Here is an 18,704-nt window from a genome sequence, read left to right as displayed (position 1 = left end):
CCTCGGACGTTTAAACCCCCCCCCCCCCTGCGCTGCTGCAGCCAAGTTGTCGGAGGCTTTTTTAACACGAGACAGAAAGGAAAGAACGACGGAGCAGCCCTCCCTCCCCGCTCTCTCCTCTGTTTTCTCTGTGACTCAGTCCTCAGTGGTAGAAGCGGCCAATCTCCCTGCCTGCCTCCCTCCCTCCCCCTTTTACACTGTACACTTCCACTGTGACTGTCCTCACCCGTCTGTCCCAGAACCGGTCTTCAGTCTCCAATGATTCTCTTTCTATTTTCTGAGTCAAAAAGTTCGATCCTCCTCCAAAAGCCCTTCCAGACTTGGCTCACTCTTCCCCGTGCTCTCAGCACACTGTCTCCAGGAGTTAATAATACATGAGGCTGAATACACACACAAGCACAGTGTGCACTCTAACGCACGCACACACACACACCTCGAGTGAACACAAACATTAGCAACAATCTCCACGATAAGAAGACTCTTATCAAGGCCGAGGAGTGATGAAAAATGCTTCCTGGTTTTCAGTTCTGTTAGTTTTAATCAAACAAGACCTGTTATTAAATCATGAAAAAACATTTGTTTTGAATCTTTAGAATTAGAGTCAAATATTTTTAACAAGATCAGATCAGATCAGATTTTTCAGGATCAGATATTGGATGTTTTAGTAGCGAAAAAAAAATCTAGTTATTATCAAGAAAATATTACAGATTAATTTTTTGTTTTTCTTATTGTTCAGAATTACTCTCCCCTGGTTAGCACCTTTTTAGCTTCTTCTTGGCTAATGTGAAGGATGTACAACAGACAGGTCTGTGATCAGGGCCTTGATAAAGAGTGAGAAGCGTGGTCAGTCTCTGTCAGAGTTTCCAGTCCATTCATTCTATACACAGCTCCTCCAGCCCAGTCAAACACTGCTGCAGTTATTTTCCACTGTGGTTTTTTACGAGCCAGCGTTCGTCCAAGTCCAACCCATTCCTTACTTTTCCCAAATGTTTATACTAAAGCCATGATTCCTCGTTTTATTTTTCCCCACTCACAGAAAGCAATCAGGCCCTCAGTTTCAATTCTTCGCCGTTATGCAACTGCTTCACTACGTCTCCCTAAATGCTAATTGCTTCCTGATGCCTTGGACGGCGGCAGCGGTGAATATAAGTTTCCCAGAGAGCATACAGACTGGAATTCTCAACCTCCACTCTTTCAGAAACTCCATCTGTTATTTAACCCTTAAATCATACGGTGCAAACCACCCCAGCTTCTGCAGCAGCCCTGTGATTAACTCTGGAGGGACGGGGGCAGAAGTGACTCTCTCTGCCTCTGCTGGCAACACAATTCATCCAGAGTTATTTAGAAGTGTTTAAACCTGTCAATCAACCACCGTTACAGCCACAGTCAGTCCTGAACCTGAATGTAAACGTTAAAGAATAAACAGTTGATCAGAGGCTAATAATCCAGTAATCTATAACTCTGACAGTTGAGACAGTGACGCCTTCAGTGTCCTAGGAAAAAGTTGGATTGCAACACAGTTAAATTATAAAGTATATCATGATGACATTTAGCAGTTTCTACTATTAAAAAACAACAAAACTTTTAGATTGTTTTCTAAAAGTTTTGTTGTTTTTTAATAGTAGTAAACTTCTTTAAGTTTACTTAGTTAACTTTCTGTTTTCATGTTTCTGGTTTAAATTTTCTTGTTTACTTAGTTAACTTTCGGCCTATTTTTCATGTTTCTGGTTTAAATTTTCTTTCTTCTAATACTAGCGGTGTATTATGGTATCTGACAGCACGGCGTCTCTTTGCCTGTACTTTCCAAACCCAGCACCTGCTGACATCACTGTTGAAACATCAAAAACTCTGCTGAGGGTGAAACAGCGTCACTGCCAAGGTTTCTGTTTTCTGAAAACTGTGCAGGAACATAAGTCGACCTGCAGCAGGAAGAGAAAGGTGTCACTTTCATCTCTGTAGCTCCAACACAAACCAAACTCTGAGACCTGTTTCCTGTTCACACATTAACAAACAACGTGATTCCACACGGGCCGAGGCCGCTCCATAAAACAAGCAGAAATAGATCCTATAACCTAAGACCTCAAGGCTGCTGCTGGGACGGGCCGAACTTAAATAGCAGCCTGGATTCAGGAGTCACGTGATGCAGGGGTCGCTGGAACTGTTGTCTCACAGAAGGAAGGTCAACAGTCTTGAAGATGAAGTAAGTGAGAGACTCTGAACCCCAGTGGGCTGTGGGACGCTGACCAATCACTGTCAGACTCCTAGTTGATATCTGGATTTGTCAGAATCTGTGGCCATGTCAACACGACCTACTTATCTTTCTCTAATCGACAAACTCTTTGTTTACTAAACTCCAACAGACACAGAAGTATGACAGTGATGCCTTCACTGTCATAGGGGAAAGTTCAGTTACACCATCCACTACAGCTGCACTCATCCATGTTTGTGTTAATGTACAGTTCAGACATTAGGCTGTTTGGGCGGGGGGGCGGGGGTAGAAAAAAATATTTTAAAAACTACTTTGACCAGAGGTTGAAACAAAAACAGAAAAACCTGGTGCAGACACATCAGAACGGCTCATTGTTGATGCTCTAAAAGTTCTCACAGTTCATCTGAGGTGAAACCTCATGTGATCCAGACTCAAAATATCAACCCCCACCCCCGACCGCCCCCCCACAAAGTCTTCCTAACTGTTGCTCAAATCAGCTCAATAAGTCAGCATGAAGATGGAGAGTCTGGGGAATAAGACGGAGGAGAGGAACAGAAGTCTGGAAGTGAAGTCATTCCAGCACTCCTTCAGGGGAGGGGCCGCCCACTCCCACTCTGCTCAGATGCCATGTGTTTGCTCAACGGGTCCCACGTCGGGATGCATGCTCTGCATACGCTCACGTAGACCATTAAATAAAGAATTTTCACGAGTATTTTGGTTGTACCTCAGCATTTCGACTGTTCAAGTCAAAGATCATCCAGAACGTTGAGAGACGGCAGCAGAAGTGTGTCATGAGACGAGGACGGAAGCTTCTGGACATATTTATAATCTAATCCTCAGACAGGATGCAGATGTTGGGATCGGCATCGTGTCATTGGACAACACGCAGAAAGCTCATTTTTACACATGTCTTTGTGTAATGCAGACACAGCATCTTCACAGTACACGCCCTGGCATCAGTGGTAGGTGAAAAAAAAAAAGAACCTACCGTTGGTCGGGGCTGGACAGAAACAACAGCACAAGTCCATCTTCCCTCTGTGTCTGCACAACTTTTTAAAGAGGAAACCACTGAACGAAGTGAAGGGAGTCAAGTCTGACCTCACGACATTGTGTTCCTATCACAGGGGGGGCGTGCTGTAAAAAGCACGAAAAAAAAAAGGAAAGAGGGAGTAGAAAAAAAAATTAAAAGAAAAAAAGGAAAAAGAGAGAGAGAGAGAGAGGGGAGAGAGTCGCGGAGGCACGGGCAGGGGGTGAAAACACCACCGACGGTTTGATTTAATTTGTGAGGCTTTTCCTCAGTGGAAAGTCCATCTGTGTGGAGCTGGTGCTGGTGGGTCGTGACGGACCCAGCTGGAGGGGATCCATGTGCAGCACAGACTCCCAGGGTCACATTATCAGACAGGGTTTAAGACAAAGAACGGAAAGTATGATTTTTTTTTTTGGTCCAGCTACTGTGACAAAGGCTTCACTGTGGAAGCTGTAAAAACAGTGAAAAAAAAAAAAAAAAGTTGGACATGGTGCAAAATACCCCATGACCACAGGATGTGGACCGTACTGTGGGAGGACTGCAACGTCTATGATTCAGAGCCAAGACATGAAGGAAGACTTCACTGGACTGGATGATCAGATAAATGCCATGATATTGTCTGACATATTACTCATTTCCTCACATTTACACAGCGGTGTTGGTCCCAGAGACTGGAGTCAGTGACAGTTTGTGAGTTCTCTGAAAAACACTGGCACAAATCTAGTCTGTTTTAAAAGAATATAATTATTCATCATTATTGATATATACTGTAAATATCAACAGATAGAGGTCAGCAAGTCATGATTATTGATATAAACTGTAAATATCAACAGATAGAGGTCAGTGTTTCTCAACCGATTTGATCAATTTGTGATTAATGCAAACGATGGAATTATTAATCTGGAAAAATGTCAAGAAAAATGTCCAACAGTCAGAGAGAAAATGTCTCTTCAAAGGGTTGGTGTAGTTCAGTCAGGACTTGTAGAATGTGTGGACAGTTCAGTCAAGTCGTTGTCCTCAACAATAATAGTTCAGTCAGGACTTGTAGAATCAAGTCGTTGTCCTCAACAATATGTCCAAATCACATTGCAATATTAAAATAAAACTGCCTCCAGTAAAGGGTAAATATTTCAAGTTTTCAACCAAACTCCGAGTGAAATTCAGGCAAAATGTCACTGAAACAGTTTCAGTTTTCCATCTCTACTCTGTGCAGACACCGTCTCACTGCTTATTCCATATTGCGTCGCACTGGTAGTAATATTTTGAGCATGCCAAGATCTAAAAGTCAGGGTTGAAAACCTGCCCCCTACAGGTTTGCATCGTCTCTGCCCTACTGTCCTCACAATCAGGTCAACACTGGACCAAAGTGTCTGTTGTGATGAGCAGATCGTTTCAGTTCTGTGGAAATCAAACTGTTAACGTCTTTGATAACATATTTAGGTCAATAATAAGGAAACAATTCCTTAGAAACAGTTTACTGATAGCAGCTTATCAAACATGTTGTCGATTACATAACTGTGAGTTCAACGTCCTCAGGTTTTTTTCGTTCTGAGCCTGTTCTGACTGAACCAGAAACACAGTAGATGAAGTTCCTGTAAGTCAGTGAATAAATAAGTGGTCGACTGGTTATTTTCTGAATTACTGTTTAAAAACTTCATCCTGACAGAGTACCAGTCGTTTCTCCTGCTCAACCCCCTCCTGCCCCCCCGCCCCAGGATTTTACAGCAGGAAACCTGATCCCAGACTGAGCAGCTCCATGGGTGGCACCAGACTGAAGGTCAGAGTCTGCCTCACTGCTCTTCCTCAAATAAACAACCCTCGCTGAACATCTGGGGTCAGGATGAACTGGTGCAGCGCTTCATTTAAGAGGAGTAAAAACTGTTAACAGCTCTAACACCAGTGGGCTGCAGCCTAATTATACACACAACAACACCTGCACCTGGACCTGGACCTGGATCTGGACCTGGATCTGGATCTGGACCGTTATCTGATACAGCGGCAGTTGGAGACACACCCAAACCCTGACATCCTCCTCTGAGCTCTGAGAACACGCTGGGACTCATCACAAAACACACAAAGTTCTGTGCTGACACCTTTTGGTCAGAGGACAGAACTGTTCCAGTGATACGGTCCTACCTTGGCCTCGTTGGATTAAAGTCTCCATGAAGTCTCTGGGCTGATTCACAGCCATGCTGGGTTAGGGTGATTCTTGAAGCTCAGATCCTGCGTGCCTGCCTCCCTCTGTGACTTATTCCATTCAAACAGACTAAGGTCGTTTTTAAACCTCGAGGTTAGTTTCGGTTTTTCTTTTTTCAGGCAGGGCTAAAACACTGAAGGGGCAGATTAAAGGTGGGAACGGCCACATGTTCCACTCTGGAGCGCTGCTGCCTTCCTGCCTCTGGTGGAGGGACGGGCAGGAAAAGCTGAGTGTGGACTAATGGGACTCACATTTGCCAGTCTGTGCTTAGTCACAGATCAGCCCTGACGGTGGAAACAGTCACTGAAGGTGAACGTTTAACCTGAGTTAGATAAACATGAAGTTGAACATTAACTGAGCCAAAAACCAGCTGACGGTTAGCTGAGAGAAAAAAGTAGAAAAAATGGCCAAAAATATTTAAAGTAAGAAAATAATGTTTTCAAGTTAAACTACATAACAAATAACAAAACTAAAAAACTTCACCCACTTACTGTAAAATAGCCAAGGGGGGAAAACATAATATATAAATAACTTCCAAAGCCCAGCCAAGGGGGAAAAACATAATATATAAATAACTTCCAAACACGCCCTCAAAAAAATTCTTCAAACTCCTTTTTTAATCACGTGACAGTCGATAAAAATATTACTTGAAATATTTCCAAGTGCCACAAAGTAGGCCACTAACCCAACATTGGACCACTCCTGTGTGAGGATGGTGCAGTACACAGCTGGGCCAGGTCACATGATGCCCATATCTGGGTGTGGACTTTATGGTTTGTATTTAATTGACACCAAGTCCAGTCAAAGCTGCACTTCATCCCCTGGTGAAGTGCAGCGTGTATTAAATATTTACAGTCCGAAGCGTTAGCTTGGACAGAGTGGCATCAACATTATATTCTCAGTTGTTTACAACAACACTGAAGTCTATCTCTTATAATGGTCTGCAGCCTACGATGGAGCATCTTTCAGAGATAAGGATGTTCAGATGCTGGTGCACCACGACTGCTCAGTCATCCTGGACTCTGGAGATAAGAGATAAGTCAGAGCTGCTGGGCACGTCCACAGCCAAAACAAAAGATCAGATAAAGATAACAAAAAAAAAGATTTCACCTAAGTTAGAACACAGCTGTGACTTGTTCTTATATTCTGTATAGTAGCTCCTAATTGTCAGTAATATTGATATTTATCTGTATTGAAAATGACAAGGCCATTGTTTTCCTTATTAGGAGATTTGATTATTCCTGGCTCCGACTCTCCTCGTGGCAGTAACATCATTAGCCACAGCAAAGGCTGATAAGGCAGAGGACGGTAGAGGAGATGTAAGAGAGGGAGTGGAGCTAAGAAGGAACTGAACCTTTATCAGACTTCTGACTGAACCCTCCCACGGCCTCCCAGAATTCTCCAAATTCCAGTCTCTACATAAAAACAAAAGGTCTTCAGGTCAACCATCACTCGTAAAGTTACCCTGGATAATCCTGTACGACTGTTCCCTACAGTTTCATGAACGTCATCATGTTGATGTCATGTTGTATAAGGTCTTTATCTTCATCCTAAAACCACTACGCTGCCGTCTTTGGAACGAGGCAGTAAAGTCGACACAAACGAGAGCCGCTAACAACAGAGCTGCGGTGAAAGTGGGATCTACAACAAACAGAACAGACAACAGACAACAGACAACCATGTGACTGCTGAAAGTGGAGAGAACATCACTGTGTTTGTTTGTTTTTAAATCCTGAAGGTCGTCAACATCACCAAGAGTCCTTTTCTATCCCTGACACAGACTATAATCTGGAACCAGCTGCTAACTGTAAACAGAGAAACCTCCCAGTCTGTGTAAACCCCGTCTGACCCAATCAGAGCTGGACACCAACGTGTCCACGCCTGACAGTAGAAGGACAAACAGGAAAACATATACGTGAGGGACGGCCATTTTTTTTCCCAGTTTCCCTTTGATTGAACCCGGTTGAGATGTGTTTTGTTGACAGCTGATCTGATTCTGTGTCGTGAGGACAAATCAGAGCCGGCTTTTTGCAAATGTGGAGCAACATCTGGTGTCGCTGCTGTGGCTCCAGCTGACAGCAGTGCAATAACTCATCCTTCTATACTGTGTTTTATTGTCCCCTTAACCAAAAATCTCTTTTGGCCCGTGTCTTAGCTGAGGGAAATAATGTATTACAGATTTTCTTCACATGTGGAAGCAGCATCCTATATCACTTCTCTCAAAGAAACCAGAGCTGTCACAGTTCATTTAAGTTTGAAAAAAAATCTGAGGAAACACAGGGATGAGCGAGCTGTTGCCTGGACAAACGGTCACTCAGTCGTTCTGACCAGAAGCACAAAAAAAGAGTGTGTAAAGAAAAGGGTATAAAACTGGGTTGGGCTCTATGAGCAGTAAGAGTTTAATTAAATATTTCAACAGCATTGTGATTCAGATTCATCTGCATCTTGTTTATCTTTCTATTTCTGTGATTGACAACTTTGACAACGTGAACATTCCTAGTGTGGATCACCACACCCTTCTGAGGCATCAGAACAAGAAGCTCCTGGCTAACGGCCCTTCATACCAGGTGAACAATGTCCTGCCAGCATCATGGTATTTTAACACCACACATGATATACGTGTAGGGTAAATTAAAAGATTATCTGTTCACACAAACCACGAAAAAAAAAAATCATCAACGTCTCGATGAACGTCACTGAGCACCAGAGTCACACATGGTAGAACTAACAAACTTTGATATCTGTGTTGAGTTGGTTCATACTGGAGGCAGGGAGTTTATTCCCATGTGCTCTCCATTACCTGTGCTACGCCTCTAAATCAAACCAAACAGAAGCAGCACCTCTCGTTTGGGCAGAGCTGCCAAAAAAGCAGATGGATAAGAAAACAAACCATGGAGTCTCCGCACAGAACGTCCTGGAAAACTAACAGTTCAGTAAGTCCTTCAACATGGACTGGCATCAACGTACAAAAGAATTCTGGGGGAATGAAAGTGCTCAGAAGTCACGCAACTTTGCCGAACAATGTACTGTTTCATTAGCCGTTAGCGATGGTTTACATCACGGCTCACTTGCCTGTATCTGAATACAATAACTGGTTTGTTTCCGTCTTTAAGGCGCCATTTCCACGGAGGAGGCTCCACATCACAGAAGAATGTCGGCACGTCACCGTGGCCGCCGTAAAACAAACCTATGCAGCTCTGCTGCTGGCAGACGCAGTGTTCTCTGCATTCCAGGACATATTTTATAGAGGATGATGTGAACGATATGGTTACCGTCCAAATCGTAAAAGAAAACTCTGCATTTTGGTATTTGGAAATTGGAGATAAGGGAAAAAAACAAAACAACCCTGCAGGGAGTGTTGCTTTGGCAAGATTCAGAAAACACATGAGGTGATAAACCCACTGTTCTGCTGCAACAGTAACACACACACACACACACATGCTTACAGAACTGGCTCAACACTCCAACTAGTACTTTACTGACGGATGAACAGTTGAGAACAAAGTTGTTTATTGTTTATTTGGAAAAGAAAACATGCAGAGGTGACAGCAACATGTACCTCCCAGTGTCGACCAACAGGGGGTTTGGACTTATGCTTACGAGAAATTAAACCAAAAGTTTACTTAAGTTAAAATAAAACCAATAATGGAAAAAACAGGATAATGAATAATGGATAAAGTGAATTTAAAAAAAAACAACCTTTTCCATAAAATTTAGTTTTTTTAAATTAAGAATAAATAAGAGTTCATCATCATCCCAAATGTTTCCATTACATAATGTGCTTCTATTTTAGATAAGTCATAAAAACCAATACTCAAAAAGTTTGACCTTATAAAAAGTGAAGTAAAATCCAGAAGGACTAAAGTTTCTATTGATTCTAAACACTGACTCCAAAATGTTCTCTCATAAATCAGTGTAACTTGAAGCGCCCACAGGGCATTGTGGGCCAAAATGGCCGACATACTGAGAAGCTAATGGATCCTAAATCCCAGGAGGGTTTGTACCAGTGATTCAGCAAAAAAAAAAAAAAAACTTTAAAAAAAACACTTAACCTTTAAAGGAGAGCTGAGGCAGCTACAGTGGAGTTTATGTGAAAAGACTAAAGTTAAAAAGTTCCAAATGCTCTGGGTAAAAAAATGTAAGAGACGTCTGATAAGATCAAAGATTCAAAATGGCCGACACGAGAAAATGGCTGCAAATCTCTGTACTTTTGCTGCTACAGAGTTTATTGGTTGAGGTTCAGCCAAATCAAATCAAAAGAGCATCCTGTGATTAAGAGGAAGAGGAGTGTGAGTGTGAGTGTGTAAGTGTGTGTGGTCACTGCAGTGAGTCATCAGAACAGCCCTGCCAGGGCGTGGCTGGTCAGGAATTCATGCAACCAAAGCAAAATAAACTGAATAGACAAGGGCAGAAAAAAAGTCCAGAAATATTACATTTTAGCAGAAGAACTGATCTGTTGGAAACCTGGACTAAAACACTGCCCAGTTATACTTCACACACACACAAACTACGTCTTGGTCCTGTAAAGGAAGTTGTCCAATGCTTATTTTTTATTATAAAAAGCTAACTTTGCTAGCATGTATAGCTCAACTGTGTCTGATGACCACGTAACCACAACTGACCTTCAAAACATCTCACATGAACAGATCTGCCAAGACACTGGCAGAACGGGGTGGGTACAGTCTGCTCTTTATTATATTTTGGAGAAAATCCTCTCCCACACACACACCCCCCCCCCCCCCCACACACACACACCCCAACACACAATAACACCTGAGCCTCAGCTTTGATGGATTAACGCTGCATTCCTCTGTAAATCCAACAGTTTCAAACCCCTGCTCTCTGACCGTTCTCTACATCAACTCTTCAGCATCACATTAAAATCAACCCAGAGAAAATGGAAGCGCCATTCACCCCCCCACCCCCCCTTGTAATTATTGGCAAAACGATGTTTGTTTACAGCATAGTGAACATTCCAGTCAACTGTGGAGAAACGTGAAATGCTGAAGGAGTGGCTGGAGGAATTTTAATGGTTCTGATGATCTTTAATACAGTCACAGAGTTTAATTTACTCCCTGTCAGTGGAGTATTTCTCTGTGACCACCGGGGGATGACAAAGTTCAAAGTGACAACAGAGGATCACGTCCAGACTCAAACCACAACACGAGAGCCCTCCGTCTGTGGATCGCTGTCACCACCAGACAGTACAGAGGCCGTGTTTGATATAGTTTATGATATTTGATGGCAACAGGAGATAAACAGAGCCAAAAATCTAACAATCTCGGAAAACATTTTTGCAATTTTTTGACAACCAGCTAACAAAACCACCAGGACTCAACACCAACAGCTAAAAGTTAGCAAAACAAAAAGCAAGGTGCCAAGAGAAGGTTAGCCAAATTTAACTTTGTTTTTTTACAGTTAATATCAGTAGATAATATTTCACATAAGTACATGTACTGCACATATAATGTTTGATGAAGCAGAACCACAGTGAACATAGTGAACCTGCAGGGCAACAACAAACCTCAACCAGGAAACTCCAGTGTTTCTGTGAGGAAACCTGTCCATTAAACTCTACCACGCTCAGACTGTGACTCCTCTAACACTAAATACCACACAAAGAAGAAGCCCTGTGTGTGTGCGGATGTTACCCCCCTATGCCCCCCCGGGGTCAAATTGATCGTATATTAACCAGGGTTAAACAAAAGGTGTTGTCGACTGCAGGACAAAACAAGAACAAAACTCAGTGTCACTTCAGGGCCGTGCTGCAGGACGACCGTCAGGAAGACAATTCCTCTCAGAGTGACATACACAGGACGCCTCCTCACAAACCCAACACACTGACAGCGTAAAAACATTTACTTTAAAGAATACTCTTCAGCTGCACAGAGAACATAAGGAACAGAAGGTTCTGTTTTTGTACACCGGGGCGGTTCAGGCTGGCATCGCCTCTGCGTTGCTGCCTGTGGTGAAAGTTGGCTAAAACTAAAAACCCTGAGCAATTTTTATAGTTTTTTTTCTCCAAGATGAGGGTTTTATAAGTCAAAATTACTGACTAAGTTAAATGTCAGGGGGAGAGGTGGAAACACAGAGTGTGTTTTTGTGCTGATGCTTGAAGAAACTCTTCAACAGGGGGGGCATGGCCCCTTAGGGGGTCCACACAGGTACTGCACTGGGGGCTTGTCTTGATTGTTGAATCATTTAGATCATAATTCTTTTGGGTTTTTTTTTTGTTCTGTCAAACACTTCGATGTTTAATTGATTGATTCGAAGGATTAATATATATTTGTTTCTTCTTCTACTTCAGACAGTTCTGGCAGATGGCCTGGATTTGTCACAGTCCTGCCTTAAACTTCAGAATGCCGTGTTAAAGACTAATGAGGGACATAAATCAAGAGAATATAAAAGTATATTCTAAGTTTTCTGCAGTGATCGTTTTGTTCTCAGTATTCTTTTCTGCAGTGATCGTTTTGTTCTCAGGCTCAGGACTGTGAGAGCAGATCCTCATCCCATATCTCACACTAACAGTTAAAGGCCCAGAGGAACCATTTGCACCTTGGAACTAACTAACAAGGCCTCAAAACATCACTCTGGGATCGTGAAAAACTGTTGAAGGCAAATTAAATACAAATAAAACAGAATAACAGTCATCAAGGGGTTTTGTTGGGTTCTGGGATGGAACTAGTCAACGTTTACAACTGAACTAAATCCCTAAAAATACAACCTTTATCAGTTAAGTAACCCAACCACAGGTGGCAGTATTGTACCAAAAGAATGTTAAATATAACCAGAAAACCCAGAGTTAAATAAATGGGAACTGTTCTGTAGCTTTAGGCAAGAAGGGTAAAAATAAAAGTTTTACCCAAATGGGTAAAAAGAATGAAACTCACTACAAAAATGAAAGATTGATTCACCGTCTGTTCCTGCTACTGTTGTCAAGAAGACATTTGCTGTAAAACCAGAATCATTTCTGCAGATTAAAGATAGCAGCATAGACTTTAGACCAAGAAGTCAAAGGGATAAAATCTCTTTGAGACAGAAAAACAAGGTGAGAAGTTTGGCCCTGAGAGAGAGAGAAGGTCAGAGCCAGAACTCAGGAGATTCACTGGCTCAGGATCAGAGGGAAAGTCTTTGTCAGACATCGAGGACAAAAACAAAGTCTGCAGATTTTCACTGCTGTGAAACAAAATCAGCTCAGTTCCTCTGTTCAATTCAATAAGAGGCCGCTTTTATACCAAAATAATTCAGGCTGTTTGCATAGCTGCAGGCTAACAGACAGCATCTGTGTGTGTCTGTGTGTCTGTAACTCAAGACACAACAGACTCCGACTGTGTTGTGTCTGTGAAAACCACCACATTAACTGAAAACACAAGATACAACAGTAGACAGAGAGAGTAGAAGAAGAGGAAAAAAAGGTGGAACTGAGCAGCTCACCCCTTCACTGGTCACTTCCACAGCTCTACAGACCAAACACAGAAAAGACTGACCACACGGGCGACGAAGACTTACCTGAAAGACACAAAAACACAGGAGAGAAAACACAGTTAAAAAGTCAAATCTTGTTTGAAGTTAAATTGTCAGGAACAGAAGAAGAGTTTGTTAAAACAAATAAACAGCATAAACAGCCTCTTGATATTGGAGCAGGAGAAATATCAGTAATAACAGTGCCACCTTCTGGTCACACTCATAAACAGCTGTTACATCATCTGGTTTGACTGTGACGTTTGTCGTCAACCTGTTCCCAGAGGAGGGATGAAGGGCCAGGATCAGAGGAGGATGTGTCAGATTACCGTCTCTGAATTACAGGAAATCTGAGGTTAATCAGATTCTTAATCACATCAGTGTTAACGAAGTCAGATGGTCGTGGTCATCGGCCACAGAGACTGACAGACACGACAGTCTCTGAGGGAGAAACAAAAGAATATTCACAGAAGTCTGGATGAAATCATCAAATAGACTGAAAATAGATTTTTTAGAATTCAAATAAATGACTTCAAAAGAGGCTCAGATTTAATATTTAATTGTCGAGTTATCTTATTGGTTTTTTATATTATAGTGGTAGGAAACAGTGAAGTAAAAGAAATTTTTTTTTTTTTTTTTAGAAAATGTGAATGACAGATGAGAAAGTTCAAATTAAACACTTGGTTTTATTTATTTTACATGTGAACCAAAAACATGAACATATAGATTTTTTTTCATTCCCCGAGAAGTGATTGTTGCAGCAGTTTGTTTTTTTTGTTTTTTCAGCTTTTTAACAAAAATTCTTTTTGGCTTTGAACTGGACATCATGATCGGTGACCACGTGGGCTGCCCACAAACAGGTGAGGAACGTGAAACCTGCAGCTCCAGTGAACGCAGGAGAATGTGACAGCAACAGAATCAGAGTCTGAGAGGGCGACATGTGATCTCCACAAGTCTGAGCACAGAGAGGATGTATGTACATCAGCAGCATCCAACGATTACACACACACACACACACACACACACACACATACGGATGAATGAAGTCATTTGACACTTGAAGCCAGTGATAGCAGAAACAGGCCTCAGACTTTTAGATTTCACAAACACATACAGTCCACTACAACCCTGTCAGCTACAGATCATTTATCTGCTGCTTCATCCTCATGGATCGTCTTCTGCTGCTAAATATCCGGCAAACCACAAAAGTGCCAGAGAGGGAGGGGGTGAGGAGAGGGAGGGTAAGAAAAAAAGAACCAGATCCGATTCTGCAGTGGACACATTTCACATCATCACTCATTATTCTCTCATGAATTATCAATAATGCAATAATGTTTTTTTCAAATGAGTGTCAGGTCTGGACATTACAGTAACATTACAGAAAATAAATACTCACAAAAAATCATTATTTTAATTTAATTAATCAAGATTCATTCAAAAAAATCAACATTCCTAAATCGAGAAAAAACATCAACAAACACATACAGATGTAAAACTGAAGATTTAACTTTGTAGATGAGACAGAGATGAAGTAGAATTATTCATAAATAAATTAATAAGTTGCTTTTTCAGACTAGTTCCACTGCAGTTCTTATTATATATATATATATAATGTGTCCAGAGCAGTTTGACTTGAACCTCCATCATCAGTCAGTGAGACCCACTCTGTCTTCCACTGCTGTAACCCTAACCCTCTGAGGGTCAAGGTCCCTGACCCCTGAGCTGCTCTTCCTTTTCTTTTCTTTTCTGCTCATCACAGGTTTGAACCTGTTCTGGTTTGAAAAGCCAGCGTCACCTTCACTTCTCTCATCAACTCCTCACCTTCACAGTGTTTGGGTGAAAACAGTGTGATCACAGGGCGGAGTGAAGGTGGTGCAACATCAAGTCCAAAGTTCAACGTTGACTCCTGTGTTGGTGTCAAATGTATGAAACTTTTTTCTCTATTTGATTTTCTCTAATTTAGTTAATTAATTAACTTGACTTCGTTAGACTCATGTTTCTCCAAATTCCCTGATTGGACAGGGTCTTTTATTAAGACTATATATTATTGGTTAAGAGGCAGAGTTGGCTGGTGTCAGGAGTGGGGACGGGGGGGCAGGGGGCGCTCATGTCACCGTCAGATCAATAATGTTGCTGCTTGTCTCAACAACCACAGTTAAACCATGTTAAAGAGCTGAGTCTGAACTGAGAAGAGCTGAGGAACAGCTGACAACAACAACAGTGAGGAGGTGACGACGTGTTTACAGATGAAGTGGCTCTGAGTGAACGGGCCGCAGTGTTAACATATTAAGTGAGTCCAGTGGGAGAGTTCAGTGAGGCGAGGGGAGCCTTTGTCTGCGGGGGCTCTGGGGGAAAACAGTCCCCGTCTGCACTCCGCCTCCAGGAACCTTTTAAAACAGTTCCAGGGACTTGGACACATGACACACTCAGACAGAAGCACACACACCATCACCGTCCTGCTCTGGTCCTGGATTCCCATCAGTCTCTCTGTCTAAATCATTCTCCTGCTTGAATTTAGATGAAAAAAACAGCACTGACTCTGAACTAATGCAGCGTCCATGAACTGAAAACCACAGAGAGAGGAGCGGCCTACGAATAAAACAACATTCAAATCAGCTACGATTCTATCCAAATACAGTTAGTAGACAATGAAATGACCTCCAACTTCACCAAAATGATGTCACAGTTAGAGAACTACAGGCTCCTGAGCACTAATGTAAAACCGGTTCTTTATAGTGACTCTGAAGTCTGTACTCTCCCATGAACTGAATGGTTCCTGCAGGTCCACAAACAACCACAGGCTGCAACATCACTGACGGAGAAACAGGAGAAAATGACCATGAATTATTGAGCAGCTGGAGTATTTTATAGAGTAGGAATGAGGGGGGATTACTCTTAGTCACAACATTTAGAAACTGAAATTAAAAAATGGGTGAAAATATGATGATATACTGTTTTTTATTACCAATTACCATGAAAATATAATTTCTTCTCTAGTGTTTCCAAATGTAGATCCTCTGTTCCAGTGTTTTTAACCTGATGTTCAGATGGAACAGAGTCTTTACTATCATGACACTTTGACTACAATTAAATTGTAAAAAAAAACCTCAATATATTCTTGTGACTATAATATAGCAGTAAATACTGTAGTATCGCCAGATTCATGCCAAATTTCCAGACCCCTAGCAGAAAACTACAGGGACAACAGTTCATGTTTAACTTATATTATAATTATCTTATAGTGAAATAATCAGTGTTTTGTTCGTCCATGTTAGCAAGGAACACATTTGAGAATTGATGTACTTTTTAATAAAAACTGAAAATGATGTTTCCCTGTATTTTCACCTGAGTGTCTGAACTGTATCGCCAGATTTATGCCAATTTCCAGACCCCTGGCAGAAAACTACAGGGACAACAGTTCATGTTTAACTTATATTATAATTATCTTATAGTGAAATAATCAGTGTTTTGTTCGTCCATATGTAAAACCACAGTTTATCTGTGTTAGCAAGGAACACATTTGAGATTTTATGTAGTAAAAACTGAAAATGATGTTCCCCTGTATTTTCACCTGAGTGTCTGAACTGCTGTGCTGTGTGTTGTAGTCTGACTGACTCAGGTGAACAGCACACACTGAGCTGATGTAAACAAAAACATGGAGACATGCTGCAGCCTGAACCAAACACTGAGCCACCAGACGATCTTTATCTCACACACAGATGTGTGGAACAGCAATGGCCTCCCTGACTGAGGGGCAGGGCAACACTTGGCTGTATGTGTGCCTGTGCTGCTGCTGCGGTGGTGCAGCAGCAGCAGCAGCAGCACACGAGCGACCGAGCGCCCGCCACCGCAGCGACCCCAGCGGCATCCTCCTGAGAACCTCTGATTCTCTGCAGCTCCCGGCGCAGACGCATTCAAGTACCGCATTCAGCAGCAGCAGCAGCTCCATCCCACTGCATCTCTCTCACACTGAGGTCATAAAAACACCATCTCAGCACAATCATTACCACGACCTCTGGACCGACCCCCCCCACCACACCCCCCGTACGCCCCCCACACAAAGGCACAAAGACAAAAGCTCTTCAGCACCAACAGGATCAGAGTTCCTCCAACAAAAACCTTCAAGACTCAACTTTTTTTTCCTCCTCTCAAGTCCTGCATCTAGACAACGAGGAAGTTCTCAGCCCGAGGAGGGATTGTGGGTAAGAGGCGGTCCTGAACGCACGCATATGACCGTGCTGACAGGGAGAGGCAGTGAGGGAGCGCGGTTACCTTTAAGAGAGCTGATCTCATGCTGTATAGACCTGCCGGGATCCATGCTGCTGACGCTCCGAGGCTTCAAGACACCAGGCTGGAGGATGGAACGACGGCACGTCTCTGCAGCAGCAGCAGCAACAGCAGCAGCAGCAGCAGCAGCAGTCTGGTTCTTTATCCCTCACTCTCTCCCTGCTGCTCTGCCCCAAGAGTTGGCAGCTTAGTGTTTTTGTTCACTCCCTCTTTCTCCTTCACTCTCTCTCTCTCTCTCTTTTCACTGCTGCCCGTCTTCAGCACAATAATAAGTGAGGCATAAAGGAGGCAGCCCACCTCTCACCCCCCCTCACCCCCCTCTGACCCCTCCCTGATGTCGTCCCGTATCGTGCTCCTGCTGTTTTTCACAGGGAGGTGCCTCCATGGACAGAGGTGGATCCACAGAGTGGGAAAACCCGTGGAAGTGGACGGTATTCCAGTGCAACACTCTGCAGGTGAAGTGACTCAGCTTCATTTGATCATAAAGAGCTCCGTTACTACCGCTGCACAACAGCGAGCCTCTATTTTTAGTGACTCTGCACTGCAGAGCTGACAGTGTCAGAAACGTCAGAAAGATGTTGGATGTTCTGAAGGAAACGCATTCAGACAGAAACAGGCAACGATGGACTGAACTGACACGAGGAAAAGTCAACAAGAGTAATATTTTAGAAAATCCCTAAAGTAGGATTTTAATAAAAATATTCATAGTGTAGGTATAGGAAATAAATTTAAATATTTTTTAAATTAATTTAAAATGTATTCACAATTAATATGTAAAGAGAATGAGATTAAAATGTTCAATTAACTTTAACACAGACTGACTCCACTGACTGTCACTCTAACACACAGGAATGTTGATTTATCACAATCACATTTTGTTTATGATTAATCCACGTTAATCCTGTGATTAATCAGATTTAAAAATTGACATGATTTATTACTCAAAGATGACGTTGAAGCTCAGACTGACTCAGACTGTGACTGCAGCAGAGGAAACAGAGGTTCATTTGTTTTTAACCAAATTCAACCAACTCCTTACTTCACTCACACCAAACTACTACTACTATCACACACACACACTTCAACATCAGAGACTACACAGTACCAGTGAAGGCTACTGTGTACTGGGAGTATTCTGCCTCTGACTCAGCAGTTTCCTCCAGACTAAGTGACAGCAGAGCCGACGGAGTCGTTTTTTGTTTTTTTTTCGACTTCCAGAACACACTCTCGTCTCTGAGATCCAGTTCCACAGAGCTGAGACACACAGCACTTCACAGGCTTTTCTCCTGCCACTACCAGGAGCAGGACATTCAGATGACGACGCCGTAGAACCCGCTCTACAGAACTGAAGGTTTGGTCTGGTACCAAACATGACAGAGAAGACTTCATCCAAATGATGTCACCTCCATCGTGGACTTTTCCAGTGCGGTGCCTTGATTTAGTCATCGGTCACTGAGTTCACAGTTGGCCCGACTGTCCTCACAGTGACACACACATCCAAACACTGGACAACAAGTCAGTTC

At 42.6% G+C, this 18,704-nt stretch overlaps 1 protein-coding gene across 9 annotated transcripts in view; it reads right to left on the bottom strand.

The window, feature by feature from the left end:
* pleca (plectin a) overlaps nt 1-18,704 on the bottom strand; it is a 99,156-nt gene that overhangs the window by 58,360 nt on the left and 22,092 nt on the right. Inside the window, exon 1 of one of the 9 annotated variants that reach the window (XM_025065189.1) lies at nt 17,167-17,329. The exons of 6 other annotated variants lie outside the window; for them this stretch is intronic. In XM_025065189.1, the coding sequence (XP_024920957.1) occupies nt 17,167-17,212 (46 nt within the window). In that variant the 5' untranslated portion in view covers nt 17,213-17,329. Of the gene's footprint in view, nt 1-3,197; nt 3,345-5,372; nt 5,680-17,166; nt 17,330-18,704 lie in introns of those variants that run through there. 2 more of the 9 variants (XM_025065187.1, XM_025065190.1) reach the window with 2 other exon arrangements.

Source organism: Cynoglossus semilaevis, chromosome 18, assembly GCF_000523025.1.
Source record: "Cynoglossus semilaevis isolate Cse_v1.0 chromosome 18, Cse_v1.0, whole genome shotgun sequence".
Classification (NCBI taxonomy): domain Eukaryota; kingdom Metazoa; phylum Chordata; class Actinopteri; order Pleuronectiformes; family Cynoglossidae; genus Cynoglossus; species Cynoglossus semilaevis.
This window is presented reverse-complemented; position numbering and strand designations above follow the sequence as displayed.